The sequence below is a fragment of the Erpetoichthys calabaricus genome, chromosome 8 (genome assembly GCF_900747795.2).
Source record: "Erpetoichthys calabaricus chromosome 8, fErpCal1.3, whole genome shotgun sequence".
Lineage (NCBI taxonomy): Eukaryota > Metazoa > Chordata > Cladistia > Polypteriformes > Polypteridae > Erpetoichthys > Erpetoichthys calabaricus.
In genome coordinates this window covers 57,479,721-57,500,281 of record NC_041401.2, presented here as the reverse complement: position 1 = coordinate 57,500,281, position 20,561 = coordinate 57,479,721, and the positions used below count along the sequence as shown (strand labels likewise).

At 34.4% G+C, this 20,561-nt stretch overlaps 1 protein-coding gene across 1 annotated transcript in view; it reads left to right on the top strand.

Moving 5' to 3' along the window:
* Positions 1–20,561, top strand: part of LOC114655504 (R3H domain-containing protein 1) — a 176,599-nt gene that overhangs the window by 23,417 nt on the left and 132,621 nt on the right. Inside the window, exons 4-11 of the mRNA XM_051930563.1 lie at positions 3,389–3,430; positions 4,335–4,424; positions 17,882–18,002; positions 18,088–18,166; positions 18,537–18,596; positions 18,867–19,007; positions 19,917–20,025; positions 20,119–20,214. Coding sequence (XP_051786523.1) covers positions 3,389–3,430; positions 4,335–4,424; positions 17,882–18,002; positions 18,088–18,166; positions 18,537–18,596; positions 18,867–19,007; positions 19,917–20,025; positions 20,119–20,214 — 738 coding nt within the window. The remainder of the gene's footprint in view (positions 1–3,388; positions 3,431–4,334; positions 4,425–17,881; positions 18,003–18,087; positions 18,167–18,536; positions 18,597–18,866; positions 19,008–19,916; positions 20,026–20,118; positions 20,215–20,561) is intronic.

Here is a 20,561-nt window from a genome sequence, read left to right as displayed (position 1 = left end):
AAATGTTATGAAATATAGAACTATCCTGCCAATCTGGCATTAAGTATATCTTCAGTAGTGCCTCGATGACTCATGGTGAACCCTTTAGGCTCAAAACAACAGGAATCTCTGAAACACTGGATACTCCAAGCAAGCATTTGATTTGATACAGCATCATTAAGTTATTATATCCAGTATATTTTCAGTTATTCAGACAAAAGATTTGTGTAAAATGCCCTTAACATTTTTACTGAAAATGGTGATGGAATTTTATGTCTCAGATACAGTCGTGCATAAATCATCTGTTGAAAGTTGGAAACTTTAATCAGATATGTAGAGATCCTGGACATATTGTACTACATTATCTAAAGTAAACGAGCAGGTATCCAGACCACTTTTCATCTTAATACCACTGGGATATCGCATTCATTGGTACTGGAAAAACATAGTCATCAAATGGATTAAAATATGGTTTAAACTTGCTGTTCACTTCCATCAAGAAATGGAAAGACTTCAAAGACTCCATGCAGTGGTGGGTACAAAACGGGACTGTGGCTACCGCATGAGACTACATAACATCAAAATAATACCTTACAAATTTTATGCATTGCATTAAAATAATGTCCCTTTCAGACATACAGTACACCATCTCGTACATCTGTGACAATACATAATCCAGTTGTTCCAAAATGTTTTTTTTACATATCAGTAAAGAATAGTCCTCTACTAAAAGAAAAAAAAAAAACCATATAAATAAATTTTCTGGAATAAGCAATGAGAAAGCACCAATAGCAGGGGACAAGTCTATGGAAGGAGGATACATGACCATAACACATGGAGAAAGTATATGTTTCATACTACGTATAATGAAAATATAATACCTGTCTAATAAGTATCACTCCAATAAATAGAACAAACCAGAAACATAAAACAAAACAGGGAATATGTTCAACTGAAAAACATATATACAAACATATGTTTCCCAATAATACAAAATAATAAGAAAAGAAGCATATTCATACAACATTCATTTAAAGATTGGTAAAGATCCGCAAACTTGGGAATGAAAAGAAATGTAGTCCCAAACAAAACTGACATGTTCACCACAAGCAAACAAATAATGGTTAATATGAGGGCCATGATAATATTAAATTTACAGTTCAATAAAGTTTATTAACAGGTAATCAGTAGACATCAGTCAAATCTGCATACTTTTTTTTTCTTCTCCACAAAATCCCCTTTCCAACCAAAGCTTTTTGCCACTGTTCCATACAGTTAAATATTCTTTTGCTGGTAGAACTCTCTTCTTGCCTTGTTTTGACAGCTGTTCTTTACAGTGTCTTCTTCTGTTTGCATTTATATTTACTTATTTGGTTAATGAATTTATCCAAGGCAGCTTACAACATTTATGATTCAATTGGTTACATTTTTTCTGGTGTTCCAATTGGAGCACAGGCAGATCAAGTGACTTGGTCATGGTCACGCAGTATCAGTAGTAAAGTTTGAACCCACAACGTCATAGTTGGAAATCCAAAGCCTTAACTACTACACCACACTGCCTATTTAAAGCTGAAGAGTACATAGATTTATTTATTTGTCCCCTTCCTTTCATTTATTCTGTTGAGTACAGGCAATTAATAAGAAAGACATTGATTGGGGCAAATTGTTAATGTCTGTGTACCTGTCTTTAAAGTGCTTTTTTCATGGTTTGACACTGCTAGATTCTATGTAGTTATGTTCATATGCACTCTGAACTTGTACAATAAAGTCAGCAACAGGAATTTCCTCCTTCACAAAAGTAACTCCGTCCTTCTCAGCTATTTTCTCAAAGTGAACTATGAATGCATAACTGAAATGAAAAGATGGAAGTACTGCTTATGATGCTAGGCACTTCCATGTTTTTGGAAAATTCTAGGTAAATCCAGGAGTTTAATGACTTTTGGTTTAAGCTTCAAGAAATGTTTTGACAAGTTAGTAAATATGCCATTCTGTAAAAAAAATATACATTTCGAATGGCTATCAAGTTGTGTTGTTCAGCAAGTAAATTAAATTTGTGAATACATAAAAAAATGCAATTCGTTATCTTTTCTGCATCTCTTCACATACTTTTCATATTGCTTACAAAACAATATTTGTTCCACTGCTTTCATATCATCATTGCCTCTTTGTAGCATAGCTGCAGTTAATAATCCACTAACTCTACTGCTTTCTATAGGCCATTCATTGCATTGACGTTGTTTTTAAACTGTTTGTCACTTATTGAGCAGCATGCTGCACTTCTGCATGGTTCTTTTAAAGAAACAGTTTGTTAACCTCATTTGAAAACCAAACAGGTTTGATTTCTCATAGGGTACCTTGTTGCAAAATACAATAGTAAAAATCCTTTTTTTTCTAGACTGAGAAGTGTTAGAAATATATATGGTTGTTTTTACTTCTACAGTAATCCTTGTAAATGTTAATCTTTTGTTATAAATAGAGAGATACTGAGAGTTTCAAATCTTTCCTTATTTTATCTTGTAAAAGACCATGGGGTTGGTTTGACATTCTTCCAATATTAACTAAGATATTGGAAAAATGAAAATTGTTTTAAGATAGCATTGTTTTCTTCTTATTTTCTGTGCATTGACTTGAAATTTCCTTTCCCGGGCCTTTACTGTGCTAGCATTTTCTTATATTTGAAGTTAAAAAAGATTACTTGGTATCTGGTTTTGCTTCTTGATTATGAGAATACTAACATAAACTAATATTGTATAGCATCTATACTTAGAAATATAAGATGCATTGCAAGTTGGCATTATGACATTAAATATTAAAAAGAGGGCAGCCATGAATAATTTCCAATTTTAAATTGGCAATTTGCAATATGATGAGATCAGTGAGGATGGCCATCCTGTTTCTTAACATAGAAATAAATTATCTTGGGTTTTGGAAATAGTGCATTTTTATTAGTTTTAGCTTTTTGCTTTTTTTTAATAAGGCCTTAAAATGCTTATATTTCAGGCTTTATCTAGCTAAATAATGAAGTTTGTACAACTTTGACCTCAGAATTGTTTTTAATACAGATAACAGTTGAAGTATCTAGGATGTATGTTTTCTTTTTGTGTGTACTGAAGCTTTACTAAAATCCTCTGAAGGTGACATGAAGTGCTTATAGCTGGTAAATGCAACTTTATGCTTAATAATTTTTTAATCTTACATATAATCTACAAACATAAAAATTTAGTGAAATGCTTCAACATTAGTAAATGTCACTATAGCATTAAGGTAAAGATAATAATCCAAAGTTATATTTCTTTTTAAATACACATTTAATTAGACAAATTTCTTGAAATACATACATTTTCTTGCATGTAGGCATCCATGCCTTTAATTTGTCTTATGACATTTTCTTTTGTTACTTGCCATACAGCGACAAATGCATACTCTTGGACAATCAGGAAAAAGGTCAAAGGTACAGTAGCATATGGAACAGCATGACTAAAACATTTTGTGCTTGAGGTCATTGACTAATTAAGGAAAATGCTGGAATCAAACTTCATAGTTGCCTGCTTTTGTTCTGTCATTTTTATTGATATGTTGGCTTTCCTTTGTTTTTGGCTTTTCCTTTTTGGTTTAAACCAGCTTGCCACCAGTGTCTTGGTTTGAGATGTTCATTTGTTGTTGTGTTGTAGAAAACAGTTGTGTTGGTTTTCTTTTTTCATTTAAGTGTGATAGCTTCATTTTAGATATATCCAATTTAGATTTCTCCTTCATACATTCAAGACTTAATTATTGTATCATTATAATGAAAACAGAGAATAAATTAGATTGTTAGTTTGAAATTTGTAACTCTTTGAAACATTTTCTTGTGTTAATATGCTTTTTTTCTTCAATCCCTGAAAATGTTGCATTGCTATTATTAGCTTTAGAGGTAGAAGTTTTTTTTTTTTGTTTTGTTTTTTTTTTAAATACACACATTGGTGTGTCTGGATGTGAATCCTGGCCCACCAATTGTCTATATATTGTATAATTTGGACATTATAAAGTTAGTTTTTTTCCCAGAAACATCTTTATCAAGATAATGGGCAACTCTAAATCCGTTCTTTGTGAGGGAGTGTTGGTATGTCAGCTCCAAGATAAAAATAGGCTTTAATTCCCCCCACCCTTAATATGAACTAAGGTGGGTAAGTAAACAAGTGGTTGAATGAATTGTTTGTTATTTTTATTATTGTAGTTTGTTTTGTTTTGTTTTTTTGGCTACAGGAATGGTATACCATTTTTGCCTGTTTCTATATTGTTTTTCTTCTTCTTCTCTATCTAATTTGTAAATGAAGTCTTCTGAAGCTATTTAATTAACAGTTAATACTTTTCTTCAGTCTAATACAAAATTAAAGCTAGTTCGGAGCTTGGCTGTGTGTGAAGAATCTTCACCTCCCCCAGTTGCAGAACTGCATCAAGAATGCCAGGTAAAACTTTTTAATCAAGAAGATTTTTTTTTTTTGTTTTTTTACCTCTTAGGTTTTTGCTGCGTGGCTACAAGAACTATTTTAATTTCACTAACCATCTTACATTCAGAAATGTATACAGTTTTTGTAATATACAAGTAAATAATGAGAAGATTAGATTAACTTTGTTAATTCCAAGGATAAATGTGAATTTAAGTCTTAAGGCAACAAGTATGTAGACTTATTGGAATGGGCATTGTTGTTATTGTATTATTATTATTATTATTATTATTACCACCTAGTAATTTAGTGATGTGCGGTTTCTTTTTTATGTTTTTTGTGCCACGGCTGCACTACATATTTCGTAATTATAATGTACTATCAATAAAACTGTTTTTTCCAATAGATGAAGCAGTTCTCTGCATTTCTGCTAATTTCAATATGCAGTTAAGATGCCTGCCTGTTACAATACATTTTGTGCCTGAAGCTTTTTAAAGTTATGTACAATGGAAGTCTCAGTGCATATGATGAAATACTAGTAGAGAACCAAAATACAGAGAAAAATGCCATTTTTTTTTTTAAAACTGTGATTACTAAATACTGTTTGTAGCTAATAATTATATGTGAAATATTAATTTCTTATATTCTTGTAACCCATTGTAAATATGTGCTATATAATAAAATGATCTGTTTTAAAATAGATTAATGTGACATGGTGACAAAACCAAAATAGTTGTGATGTATCATTTATATAGCAACAATAAAAAAATAATGGTGAAATTAATTAATAGTAAAAGTGAATTAAATGAACTACCTGATCACAAAAGCATTAGTAAGGTGAATATTAAATGCTGAAAGCAATTTTAAAGATCAGTTAAAACAAGATAAAAGAGTCTTTGTCATATGATAGCTCTCAGACACTGCCTGTAACACAGAATGTTAAGTTATATAGCGCGATGTGTGGAGTAGGAGGTTATGCTTAAGCTTTATAATGCATTGGTGAGGCCTCATCTGGAGTGCTGTTTGCAGTTTTGGTCTCCAGGCTACAAAAAGGACATAGGAGCACTAGAAAAGGTCCAGAGAAGAGCAACTAGGCTGATTCCAGGGTCACAGGGGTTCAAGTATGAGGAAAGGTTAAAAGAGCTGAGCCTATACAGTTTAAGCAAAAGAAGATTAAGAGGTGACATGATTGAAGTATTTAAAATTATTAAGGGAATTAGTACAGTGGATTGAGACAGTTATTTTACAATAAGTTCATCAAAAACACGGGGACACAGTTGGAAATTTATTAAGGGTAAATTTCTCACAAACATTAGGAAAGTTTTCTTTACACTAAGAATGCTAGACACTTGGAATAAGCTACCAAGTAGTGTGTAGACATTAAGACTTCAGGGAATTTAAGAACTCAACTTGATGGGGATTTTTTTTTTTTTTTGGAAGAAATAAGTAGATAAAACTGGCAAGCTTTGTTGGGCTGAATGGCCTGTTCTCATCTATATTGTTCTAATGTAACAGTTGAACTAAAAGGTAGTACCCTACAGGTACCCCTATGCTGAAATTTTATTTAAAAGTTTTTGTGTTTGCCTTTCCTGTATTAGTTGACTGTGGTGCCCTAATGCAATATGTTTTCCATATGTAAATTTCCAATCTTTAATTATAAAGTTACACTTTATATATCTCTGGTTATACAGTATTACCTCTAAAGGATATATAGTACCCGATTATGTTTAATTATGGTCAAATGACTGTCACCTTGGTGTTGTTTATGATTAATTTGTCATTTGTGTAAACCTGGAGCTTCCAAAGCACATAGGTTTAAATACATATGCAAACACTAAATATGTACTGTATGCGAACACTTAACTTTTAAGTTTTTCGTCTTCAGTTAAATATTTACAGAAAATGGTTTATTTTGACTGTGGAAATGTATTATTACAGCAAAAGTGTTCACATTAAAAATACTGAATGGATGAATATGTATACAAATCTTTTGTCATGCAGAAAATTATGGTGACTCAAGGGGAAGTAAATACTTCAGGCATTTAACATTAAGGCATTTGTATCATATTGAAAATTACGTTAAATAAAATTGGATTGGCCCTTGGAGCGTGCGATTACTGCTTCCCTTCTTAGACTTAAACTATGGCCCTCATGAACACATGCCTGTCAAAATTGTCTCCGCTAAAGAACAGAAGTATGTTCAGTCCAGACTGCTAGTGTTACAGTTGTTTGTGGAGTTGTTGCAATCTAGTTTATCATGTTGCTTTGTTCTTGGTTACAAGAACAGCTTTCTGCTGCATCCTTATTGCAAAAGCAGCTCTGACTGATTATAATGTTGAGTTTTTATAATACAGTGGTGTCATACATCAGTGTTTCTCAACCACTTGGTCGTCTTGGGTTGCCGTCGTTGGGTGCATTAGTGGGTCACAAGCACATCATGTCTGGTTGCCTAAGCAGTTCACATCGCTGTGCGATATTTCTCCTTACTCTGTTGTTCAGGCCCATTTCAGCAAGGGGTGGGTCATAGATACAATTACAGAGGAAAAATTAGGTCTCAATACCGTAGGTAGAGAAACACTGTTATACATAATGTCTTTTACACTTGGCAGTCATTTGCTCAATCCTTTATAGTGGGCCACAATTGTGTACACTTTTTTCCAGAGCAGAGAAGGTACTTAAGAGTTATGTCCACAGGTACAAAAATGACCCCCAGCAAGTGATGTCTGAATGCTTACATTATTTCAGTTTTTGATGTTAATATATGCATATAAATAACTAACTCTGTCTACAGAGACGCAAAGTGCTGTGACAGTCCAACAGCTATAATGCATATACATTCAAGAAAAGATCAGTTGTATTTTTGGTTGGATAGCTCCTTTTGTTATAAATGAACTGAACTTGTTATCCCTAATGAGTAGATGCATCTTTTTTATGTTCAAATGTGCACTGCTCTGTGCAGTCAGCTCTGCTATGAATTGGTGCTACTTTTCTTGACTGCTAGACCACTGGCTGACATAACTAAAGGGGTAATCACACTCATCCAGTGGAATAAATGGAATCAGCCACGCTTCACATCTAAGCAAACGTAAACTGTTCTGGATTAATCAGTACATTATACCCACGATAAAAAAAAAAATCATAAGGAAGCATAGCTAGAAGCCACTAAAAGGGATTGATGACTGTTATGTTGTTGGCCAATTATTGAGAAAATAATTTGCTTGTAACACCCCACAACTTCATAAATCACTTCACATAGCTCCACTGTGTGATATTGGGTGAATTTTGTTTAAATTTATTTTAGCCAGAAAGGCAGATCCATGTTTAAAAGGACAGGTTATTAAATAAATAATTTGTAGATCGTAGTTGAGCATGAGATGCTTGAAAAAACATTATCGTTTAACAACAATACCATAAGCCTATGAATTCATAAAACCTCAGTAAATCCTTTACTGTAAAATTGAACTTTTAGGTTCTCCATGAAAGTCAAAAGTACCTCATAGTGAAACTTATTGACAGATATACAAGTCCAGTCAAATGTTTTACAACACCTCAGTTGAAATGCACTGAATGACCTAAAATGGTGAAAGGTAAGCAGTAAACTACCAGAAGTTTAAATGTAAAGTTTAAGTTAGCATAAACTGAACAAACAAGGAAATTGCAGAATATTACAAATGTTCCTTCTCCAGGGAACATCTAATACGTTACAATTTACAGATGTTCTGCAGCAATTAAAGTAAATTAATTAGATAAACTTTATTAATCCCAAGGGGAAATTCATGTACATACAGCAGCAGAAACATAAAAATAAGGTCACAGAACAAATAATAGAGCCAGTCAAACAAGCAATATATCAAAATAAATAAATTAATGTATACTGTTCAGATATTTCAAAATGGTATTTCAAAATAAACTTAGTGAGGGCCCTGGGATTAAGTATTATAATGCCTGACAGCACTAGGCAGATTAGGCCCCCCAGTGGACCCCTAGTGGTAAAATGAGCTTGTGGCACCTGCTGGAGGAGATTTTTTGTGATGGCATTCTGTTTTGCCACCATCCACTTTTATACAACAGTTTCCAGTATATCCAGGGTTCGTCCTGTGATAGTGCAGGCTTTCCTAATAAGTTTTTTCATGCATTGTGCTTTTTTTTCAGGGCTATGTTATCCATATAGAACTTGATGTAGTCTGTGATACAGTTGCCGAGTCCCTTAATGTTCTGGCCAGTGTTTTCAAAGGCATCCTTCAGAGCCTTTTTTAGCCTCCACTGTCCATTCCTGCACAGTCCTGGTGGTGGCAGCGGCTACACAATGGGTTTATATGCAAGAGTGAGCTGTATTAAATTAAGGTGGAAAAGCAACTAAGTGTATATCTCCTTAACAATGGGATACAACAAGTCCAGGGTCCCTTTTTCTATAGTTTTACATACCACAAACTGGTAAAAATTAGTGAGAGTGGCGAAAAGTGAAACATGGTTAAAGTCCCCAGAAATTGTAATGAAAGCACTTGGATGATCAGTAGTTAAGTTTGTTAATTACAGAATATACTGTGTCTGCGATTGCTAAGTCTGCCAAGGGGGGTTGTAACTGCTGGCACAATGACATATGAAAACTCTCTTGGCATTTAATAAGGTCCTAAGCCCACAATTGAGCAGCTCAATATTTGGGTCGTATATTTGTGCTTTAATAGTAATGTGGCCAGATTGGCGCCATTTTTCATTCACAAAAACGGCAAGCACACCTTATTTTTTCTTGCCACCTTTGGACCTGCTTCTCTTCACCCACATGATATTAAGCCCATCTAGCACAACCTTAGAGTCCAAAGTTTCTGTTCTAAGCCACCTCTCAGTGAAGCACATGAGACTGCTGTGTTTGTATTCACCTTGGCTCCTGATCGGCACTAAGAGCTCATCCATTTCAATTCACCAGCAATCTTACATTTCCCATGATAATCGAAGGCACATAAGGTCTGTACCTTCTTCGCTTATTGCAATGTTGGGCATTTGCTGTCTTCCCCCAAAGTTTCTACTGTAGCTCTCCTGGCTTAAGTCCAACAGCAGTCCGTCCTCTCATTTTCCATTATTGATGTTATCAAAATTGCCTTGCAAGTTGAAGCAATCAATTTCCACAGGTGTCCTAACTTCTATTAATTATTTTAAAAAAGCAGAGTTGGAACAGACTGTTACTACACCCCCTGAAGTACTGCTTAGACAATATTAAAACTGGCACAGAACAAATAAACAATGGCAAATAACAGATAAGTCAAGGAATCATTAAGTGTATAGCTTTATTAACTCAATAGCTTTAAGAAGAAGACAAATAATACAAATAAATACAACTGACACGTTTGTAAAGATGGGCAAAATGTTTAAGTATTAATCATTTCAATTTTTGTAAATTTTTGTCATGTTCAAATATGTTTGCTTCATGATATTTGTCCTCCCTGAGCTGCCTTACAGTGGGGCATTCCCAAAATAAGTATTGTATCTGCCACATATATGTGTAGCGAAGTTCATCCTTCTAGTTTAAGCCTTTGGTAGCATAGCCGGTATATTTATATATGTATAATTTTACCGTTATGTAAAGTTTTTTATTATTTGTGTGCTGAATACTATGTTTCTTTACTTTGTAGTTACACACCTGCTCTTTGTTAATAAACTGGAGATTTGTACACCTCTTGTCAAGCCAGTCTCCAAGTCATTATATTGATAAAGGGAGCAGTTTAGCTACATGAATATCTATTAAATCGTAATGGTAAGATCAGAACACAATAATTAATATATAAATAATAATACAAGAAGAATAATAAATAAATAAATAATAATACAAGAATAAACTTTCATGTACTCACAAGTGTAAATTTACTTTTGCCTACCCCTGTATATCAGAGTGTGTGTGTGCACATATATATCTGTATATGCATATACATATAAAAGGCAAAGCCCTCACTGACTCATCATTAATTCCCTCACTTTCCATATACAGTCATATGAAAAAGTTTGGGAACCCCTCTTAATTCTTTGGATTTTTGTTTATCATTGGCTGAGCTTTCAAAGTAGCAACTTCCTTTTAATATATGACATGCCTTATGGAAACCTTAGTATTTCAGCAGTGACATTAAGTTTATTGGATTAACAGAAAATATGCAATATGCATCATAACAAAATTAGACAGGTGCATAAATTTGGGTACCCCAACAGAGATATTACATCAATACTTAGTTGAGCCTGCTTTTGCAAATATAACAGCCTCTAGACGCCTTCTATATAGCCTTTGATGAGTGTCTGGATTCTGGATGGAGGTATTTTTGACCATTCTTCCATACAAATTCTCTCCAGTTCAGTTAAATTTGATGGCTGCCGAGCATGATCAGCCTGCTTCAAATCATCCCATAGATTTTCGATGATATTCAAGTCAGGGGACTGTGATGGCCATTCCAGAACATTGTACTTCTCCCTCTCCATGAATGCCTTGTAGATTTCGAACTGTGTTTTGGGTCATTGTCTTGTTGGAATATCCAACCGCTGCTTAACTTCAACTTTGTGACTGATGCTTGAACCTTGTCCTGAAGAATTTGTTGATATTTGGTTGAATTCATCTGACCCTCGACTTTAACAAGGGCCCCAGTCCCTGAACTAGCCCCACAGCATGATGGAACCTCCACCAAATTTGACAGTAGGTAGCAGGTGTTTTTCTTGGAATGTGGTGGTGTTCTTCCGCCATGCAAAGCGCTTTTTGTTCTAACCAAATAACTCAATTTTTGTCTCATCAGTCCAAAGCACTTTGTTCCAAAATTAATCTGGCTTGTCTGAAAGAGCATTTACATACAAGCGACTCTGTTTGTTGCGTGAGTACAGAAAGGGCTTCTTTCTCGTCACCCTGCCATACAGATGTTCTTTGTGCAAATTGCGCAGAATTGTAGAACGATGTACAGATACACCATCTGCAGCAAGATGTTCTTGCAGGTCATTGGAGGTGATCAGTGGGTTGTCTGTAACCATTCTCACAATCCTACGCATATGCCGTTCCTGTATTTTCCTTGGCCTGCCAGACCTGGGTTTAACAGCAACTGTGCCTGTGGCCTTCTATTTCCTGATTCCATTCCTTACAGTTGAAACTGACAGTTTAAACCTCTGAGATAGCTTTTTGTAGCCTTCCCCTAAACCATGATACAGAACAATCTTTGTTTTCAGATCTTTTGAGAGTTGCTTTGAGGATCCCATGCTGTCACTCTTCAGAGGAGAGTCAAAGGGAAGCACAACTTGCAAATGATCACCTTAAATACCTTTTCTCATGATGGGACACACCTGTCTGAAGTTCAAGGCTTAACTAGTTAATCCAACCAATTTGGTGTTGCAAGTAGTCAGTATTGAGCAGTTACATGCATTCAAATCAGCAAAATTACAAGGGTACCCAAATTTTTGCATAGCCAGTTTTTCACATTTGATTTAATTTCATACAAGTAAATATTGCTTCACTAAAAATCTTTGTTCAGAAAACACCCCAGTACTCAGATGTTCCTAGGAAATGAAAGACATACCACTGTTATCTTTTTTTGTTGAAAGTAGAGTAAATTATAATGCAGGCTGAGAGGGGTTCCCAAACTTTTTCAAATGACTGTAGGTGGGAAGCTGAAATTTTGCGTGCTCATTCTTTGCAGTGTACTTACAAAAGTTAGGTATGTTTCATGTCCTATTGCAACACCCAAGGGGGGGAAACGGGTGTACCCCCTAAACTGTATATATAGATAGGAGAAACCCCTCCTCTCTATTTCTGCGACTTCCAATATACGTAGGAAGCCCAAATTTCCCATGCTCATCCTTTACAGTGTATTTACAAAAGTTAAGTATGTTTCATTTCACGCCGTGCCCTATAACGAACTTTCGAAAATAACGTCTTCTTTTTGGCTGTTCTCGCCATTATGCCATAAGGAACTTTTGGAACTGACCTCTCCTTTTGGCGGTTTCATTCCTTAGTTCCATTAACAGATAATTTATTTCATGGCAGAGACGCACCAGTGTCGCCCCTGGTCCCCCTTCCTTTTTCCGCATGGCCACTGTCCGCGCACCTACCATGTAGTTGGCTCCCTGCCTATATATATTAACAACATCATGCTCTCATGTGCCTCCTCACTTGCTTCCTTACTTTCCTCAGCTGTTAGTCCTGCTCACTGCTCCCTTCTTCTTAACTCCACCGCTTCAAGCCTTTTATTGTTCGCCTTCCTTCACATCTTCCTGCTGGTGACTCCTGCCTTTTCGTTTATTCCACCGCTTCAAGGCTGATATTGTTGGGTTTCCTTACTTCCTCACGTCTCCCTCCTCGTGACTGTTGCCTTTTATTTTACTCCACCGCTTCAAGGCTGTCGTTGGGCTTCCTTACTTGCTCACGTACATCTTCCTGGTGCTGACTTCTGCTTTTTATTCCCTGCTTCTTGCCTTCCATTATACTTTTTCTTAATGGGTGCAAGTTTACCCTGAATAACATGTCTGTTCCGGTGATCACCGTCGATCACAATTTCACCGACCCGTACCCAGTGGTTTCCATGCCCCAAGCTTGCGCCTGCTTCTTCCATTCTCTCTCTAACTTATTGCATGGCCATACTGTATCAGTCTCAGCCTTGATATCTGCAGAGACATTGTGTCTTATGTACTGAATGACTGGGAGAGGTTCAAGGTATGGACTGATGACAGTACAGGTGACAATTATACTACACAGGACCATTATAGCAGGGAAATACTTAAGCTCTCAACCTATGGTTCTGCAAGTGAACTAATAGCTGCCGCGAAATTGTTTCATTGTCGCTTTCAAGTGTATAGAAATGGGGAAATATTCTACACCTTTGGACATCCGGATAATGACAAACAGGTCATTAGGAGGAAAAACAAAAGGTTTCTCTCAACAAAGCAGATGGTGGATTTGCCTACGATCCACACATAGATTATGAAAATGACAAAACCGTACAGATCGTTTCAATGGATGTTGTCTGTGAATATTGTGAAGCTCGCAAATGGAAAGGCGAATCTCCCTGTTCGTACTGCAGTGGTGGCAAAGTCTGCCACAGTACTTTACGTAACATTCCACACCTTTATCATGTGCTTTTAAGCTGTGAACAATTGTATCAGTATGCTGCTGCTGAAGAATGTGAATTTCCCATTGGGATTAATAAAGTATCTATCTATCTATCTATCTATCTATCTATCTATCTATCTATCTATCTATCTATCTATCTATCTATCTATCTATCTATCTATCTATCTATCTATCTATCTATCTATCTATCTATCTATCTATCTATCTATCTATCTATCTATCTATCTATCTATCTATCTATCTATCTATCTATCTATCTATCTATCTATCTATCTATCTATCTATCTATCTATCTATCTATCTATCTATCTATCTATCTATCTATCTATCTATCTATCTATCTATCTATCTATCTATCTATCTATCTATCTATCTATCTATCTATCTATCTATCTATCTATCTATCTATCTATCTATCTATCTATCTATCTATCTATCTATCTATCTATCTATCTATCTATCTATCTATCTATCTATCTATCTATCTATCTATCTATCTATCTATCTATCTATCTATCTATCTATCTATCTATCTATCTATCTATCTATCTATCTATCTATCTATCTATCTATCTATCTATCTATCTATCGAACAACATCTGCAAATACAACACCGCATTTCAAATTACGTCATTTGGTGCTAACCACATTGTCGAGGGACATTTCATGCTAAAAAAGGTCAGCATTGACTTGACACAAGATTGCTTTTCACATGGCCAACTGTACGTTGTATGTTCAAGAGTAATCTCAGCAGACAGCTTGGTCATTTTACAGCCCAAGGGCAGAACTGCAAACGTTGTTTATAAAGAGATCCTTACATCCTAAAAATGTGCGTTTCTCATACACAACATTTACAATCATAAATTAAACTCTTAACAATCATCAAATTCACTTTCAGTACTAAAATAAGCCTATGAAAATTGCATTGACAATCATGTTATGTTATCTTTAAAATGTTTCCTTTTCTTTTTCATAACTTTTTTAACACACTACTTCTCTGCTGCGAAGCGCGGGTATTTTGCTAGTATATATACATTGTAACAGATCAGCCCAGACCACAGACAGACACCACGACTTTGCCACACAGCACACCTTTATTTTTCTTGGCACAGCACAATGCACCAATCACCACAATACTCGCTCCCTTCTTCTTGTTTCCTAGCTGCCTCCACTCCTCTCCCAGCAAGCTTAGTCTTCTTTCCTCCCGACTCTGGCCGCCTGAGTTGTGGCAGCTGTCTTCTTTTATAGAGAACTCGGAAGTGCTCCAGCTGTTCCATGATCACCTTCGGACTGCACTTCTGGGTGTGACAGCAGCCCTGTACAGGAGGGCTCAGCCGTTCTCCACATGCCCCCTGGCGGTGTCCATGGGCCACAGCAGGGTTGAGCTTCCCTGCTCCGTGGCAGTGTAGCAAGCCAGGAGGGCTGCCCTCTGTCGTCCCAAGGGAAGTATTGCCCCATTCAACTCCTTCCCCCGGTCCTTCCCTACGGAGGTGTCCCAGCTGCTCGCTTTGCTCGCCAACCCCCCTGTCCTGTGCTACAGACCAGCCAATTTCCGTCTCTGCCACTCGCATTGTGAAGAGGGGGGCTGAACGCATCCCCAAGGAGACACGGTCACTCCTCCAAAACACCCACTTAAACGGTGATACAATGGGAAACAGTTTTTTTTTTTTTTAACCTTTGCTCGATCAGCTGCTGGCTTGCTACCGGTGCTTCAAACATTTAAAAGCCTGTATAGCAGCTGTCCTACTCTTTGTCTTTTATTTCCGGCCCCAGGCGTGCTTAAATCTCTTGTCACAAAGTCTCATCTTGTGGGACGTGAGTTCTTGATATTTTTTAGTTTATAATTTAAAAACGGAAGAAGAATATGAAAATCTAACAACATCATGTTAAAGTTTGATAAATTCTGAAAAGCATGATATCAAACATATATATGTAGATTTTAAAATAAGCCCAATTTAAAGCGTGACATAAAATCGTTGCAGCAGCACAGTTATCAATTTCTTTTGCTACTTCAACGACGTTTAATTTAAAGCCAGTTTCCTATTTTCTTCTGATTGAATGCTCCATCGTAGATAAGGGATTCTCTTGCAATAAAGGTGTATGAGGGTATGACATACAAAAAACACAAATAAGTGCAAATGTTGCTTCGGAATAGTTCAGGTATTATTATCTCATGAGGTACCTTAACAAATGCTTTCTGAAAGTCAAGATAAATGTATCCTTTTGTTTCTTCCTCATACATGAGCCTCCCTCATTGGAACTCATGTTTACTGTTCAGCAAAACTCCCGTTTTTGCCATGTGTTGCTCAGTCTTTTCAGTAATAAATCCTTTGGTTAATTTACCTGTGGTGCACATTAAGTTTACTGACCTATAGTACTTGGATCTGCTCCAGCACTTTTTTATATAGTAGGATAGCAATTTCCATTTTCTAGTCTTTCCGAAATTCCTCCATTGCATAGTGACTTCCTAAAAATATGTTTCAAAGTTTTGTATATGTACTCACTAACCTCTTTAAGCATTTGTGCATAAATATTATCTGGTCCTGATGTTTTGTTTGATTTCAGCTTATTTCATTTGTGCAGTACTTCTCCCTCTTCAATTTCCAAATCATTCAGAACTTCCTTAGTGTAGTCCCAGTTAACAGTTGGAGATTTTCCACTTTCTCACTTGTAAAGACGTTTAGAGCATCTGCTATTTCACTGTCAGTATTTTTAAAATCTCTGTACTATTCCAGATACACTTCTCCTCCTCTCTGACTGATGTTTTATTACTAAAATACTGAAAGAGATTCTTTCAGTATTTTAGAGGGTCATCTTTGGCCTTATCTGCTGTACATCATGACAGGATTTCTGCAAACAGCATAAACTTCAAATGTGAGAATATCATCTAGATGATGTAGAGGCAGGTTACTCAATAACTTTAGTAGATTCTGATGTTTTGTAATCATTTCAACCAAATTTTCCAGTTCTACATATTTTCTTGTTTATGTTTAATATACTTTATTTGTGTCAGCTAGGTGATTCCATCCATGTTCTTCATGATGTTCTGTGCATGTAGAAGGCACTTTTTAAAATGTAAATAAAGCAAAATATTCTTATATTAAATGCAGCAGGTTAGTAGAATATTTACAGAAAAATGTAAGTGTATATTTGCTCAAATGTTTCACCTAACAAATGTATTAATACAGAACCCTAGCTAAAATACAGATTTTAGTATGTTGCCCCTAAATAAAAAAAACTTTGATTAGTTAATACTTGTTTTTTACATATACCCAAACACTTGAGGACACAATTATTGCTGAGAGATGCTCCAACTCTGCAACAAAATTTGTACAGTTGAAACAGGTTTTACTGCTGTTTTTTTTGTTAGTTTTTTTTTCCCTAAGATATTTTTTGAAGTCTATCATCTTTCTTAAATAATGTATTAGTAAGCTGTATCGGATCAGAACTAGAAAAATCATTCATAGTCTGTATATTAAAATGTCATTCAAGAATATAGAAAATTATAGACTGAAGCAGGCTTTCTTTCATGTTATTATACTTTTCTCTTACTAGCACTATAACTTTTTAGCCTCACACACAAGCAATTTTGCCTAATATTTATATGTGCATAAAAACATCTTTAAGATTTTTGAACAAATCTATTTTATGTTGATGAATATGTTGAATGAAGGTTGTTTAGGAATATTTTTACCACTAATAATCAACTGCAATTTAAATAATTTAATGTGGCTTTTTTCTGAATTGATAGTAATGAGACATTAAAGTAAATTAATGTTTTGTTTCAAGAAGAGTGAAAGTTGAATGATTATGTAGTAATGAATGATGGCAAATGTGATACACTACTTCCTCCTGGTCTGTTTTGACCCTCAAGTTTATATTTTTTTCATACATTCCACTTTCCAAATTGTCCATCATAAAGCAACACTGTCAGGATACAGTTTGAACATCTCAAAGCTCTTCCATGATATGATTGTAGTCATGTAATTTGAATTGTGCTGAAAAGTACACTGTATCTTATATATCTTCTTTTTTCATTTGTCTTATATTATTAACTAAGTGTGGTGCTATTTGCTCTTTGGTTGGCTAAAAAACATAGTAAGCCAAAATTACTTTTTTACTAAAAAGTGATATTTGAAATTAAACCTAATGTATTCTAATAATGCCAAAAACAATGTGCTACCATAGCACATGACAGCAAATCACTCACTACATATTGATTACTTTTTTTTCTTTTAATGAATGAGAACATGCTCTAGCAAGTCAAAAGAACGTCTACACTGAAACAATATTTTTTTTTCCAAATGAATAAAGTGTTTTAGCCACTGAAGATACTGAAATGTGTTTAGAAATGAACTATTTCCTTTTCTCTGATCTATAGGATAAAATACAGATACAGTTCATGCAATCATTTGATAGAGAAGAATCACCTATTAAAGATGAAGATGAGACAGAAAACAACACTGATAAGATGGATAAACCAGATAAAATACCCCGCAAAATGTTGTCAAGAGGTGTGTAATACTTTTCACCTTTTGCTGAAGCATATCATCTAAATATGAGGCATAATTATTGTATTTCAATTCTTTTTACTTCAAGATTCAAGTCAAGAATACACTGATTCAACTGGAATAGACCTACATGAGTTTTTAGTTAACACTTTAAAAAACAATCCCAGGTATGATAATATGTACATGTTATTTCAACACTAACTGTAACAATGTGTTTTGTCTAATTTGTTATTAATTATATATTAAGTGAAGATGATGTAAAAAAAGTGAGCCAACGGCTAGCTTGAGGAAAATTATTTAAGAAATGTGAAAAAAAACATCTAACTTCACTATTCACAACATTATAATTGGCTAGTGTATTCAGGATGCTTTCTTTGATATAAACATTTAAATGTATTTAATTTTTAAACATGCAAGTGGTTAATTATTCAGATTCAATATATGTTAATATATTTTTATAATTAAATATATCTTAGAATTGAAACATATTTAATAACTTAAATTTATTGTTGTTATTGAATGCTTCTTGTTGCCCAGGGACAGAATGATGTTGCTAAAGCTTGAACAAGATATCTTGGATTTTATTACTAATAATGAGTGAGTACACTAATATATATATATAAATCCTTTCATTGTGTGCTTTTGTATTTCATAACAAACTGGAATATGTTTCTATGTGTTTGTGTGCAGGTAAGACACAAATCCAGACAAGAAAAGTACAACTACAAATTCATGCTTACTCATGCTTGGCCAGTTTAGAATTGCCAAGTTACCTGTTAAGCATATCTTTGATAGGAGAGAAATTCAGAGTACTAAGAGAAATTCCTTGTTGATGTCACTTTAAATACATTTTCTTTTATTTTTCAGATCTCAACGAAGAAAATTTCCCCCAATGACATCTTATCATAGAATGCTGCTACACAGAGTAGCTGCATATTTCGGCTTGGATCATAATGTTGACCAGACTGGAAAAGCTGTAATTATTAACAAAACAAGCAATACAAGAATGTTAGTAGATTTTATTTACTTATCAGCTAATTTGTTCCAAAATTGTGGAGTCTGTATTTTGCAAGCTGAGTTTAAAATTGTTTTTAACTTTCTGTTTTAAAGCAAGCGAGTTGAATTCTTTTATTTTACGCATTGCTTTCTAGTTGTATGTAAATGGATGCAAGTATTTTAAGAACTGATTAATAATATTAGGTATAAATGAATGTAAGCATTTTAAGAACAGATTAATAATACTGGGTATTGACAATAGTGTGTAAGTATTAATTACTTTAAAGGCATTTTATTATTATTTCTTGTATATGATTATTAGTAATATTCAACAAGTATATTGAATTTCCAATACTCATGTGGCAAGCATTTAGTGTAGTTTTTCAAAATGAAAGACTAAAAGACTGTCATATGAATTATAACAGTTAACAAAATATTTTTCTACAAGGACATTTTTGAGACAAGTAAAAATGTAATAAATTATTGTTCATTACATGTGACTGTGGACAGATTGTTTGAATATTTACATTTGAATTTTTCCAATACTTTTTTTTGTTTCTTCAGCTCTGTGTTGTTCAACATTTTTACATTTTTTTGTCTGTTCACCATAAACTTGCATCATGATGAATTTCAGCTTATTTCATGATTTTTTTTTTCATGTAAGCAGGAAAAAAACTGCTGCATTTTAAACAAATGTATTTTTAAGATCATGTTCAGTTGCATAATTACAACTGGAACAAATCCTGATAAACATTTTAATGACCATGTCAGTTGAGTCCTCTTAACTCGAGGCAATTTCAGCTCTTATACAGTCATTGCATTCCTTAGGAAAAGGGGGAAAAAATTCAAATGAAATTGATTTTTAAAAATTATCTTAATGATGAACTTGTTAACATTTTACTATTGTCTTATTTACATTAGACCTGATCAGAAATTTTGTGAGCATTTTAAAGATGACAAAAGTGATGATTTCCAAAAACGGTACATTCTTAAACGTGATAACTCCAGCATGGACAAAGATGATGGCCAGGTAAATTTGCTTAAAATAGTATTTCATTTATTTTGTGTTTACTTGTACTATAAACTAACCAAGTTAATGCTGATGAAGGTTTTCTACTTTCAGATGCGTATTCGTTTAAAAGAGGATAGAAGAAGCAAATCAATAGAAGAAAGAGAGGAAGAATATCAGAGAGTTAGGGAAAGAATATTTGCACAAGATGTAAGTTTTAAAAATGTTCAAAACCCCAACTGCAGTTTTTTAGTTTATACATATTTTTATTCTTTTTTTCCAAGTTTATTCACATTGCTAAATTTTTCCTCTAATAAAAATAAAGTAATACCATTTTTTTCATTTGAAATTAAGTAAAGAATAATCACATTTAATTCTCTTTATTTCAAATGCTTGAGACTAATATTTTAAGACTGCTGATAATAGCAGTATATGTGTAAATCTTTCCTTTCATTGTAATAGATGTTGCATACAAACAAGTGTTTTAACTCAAGTAAGACCAACAGTCACAACTTAATGAACAGACTTCTGGTTTGGAGCTTAATAAAAATCTCACC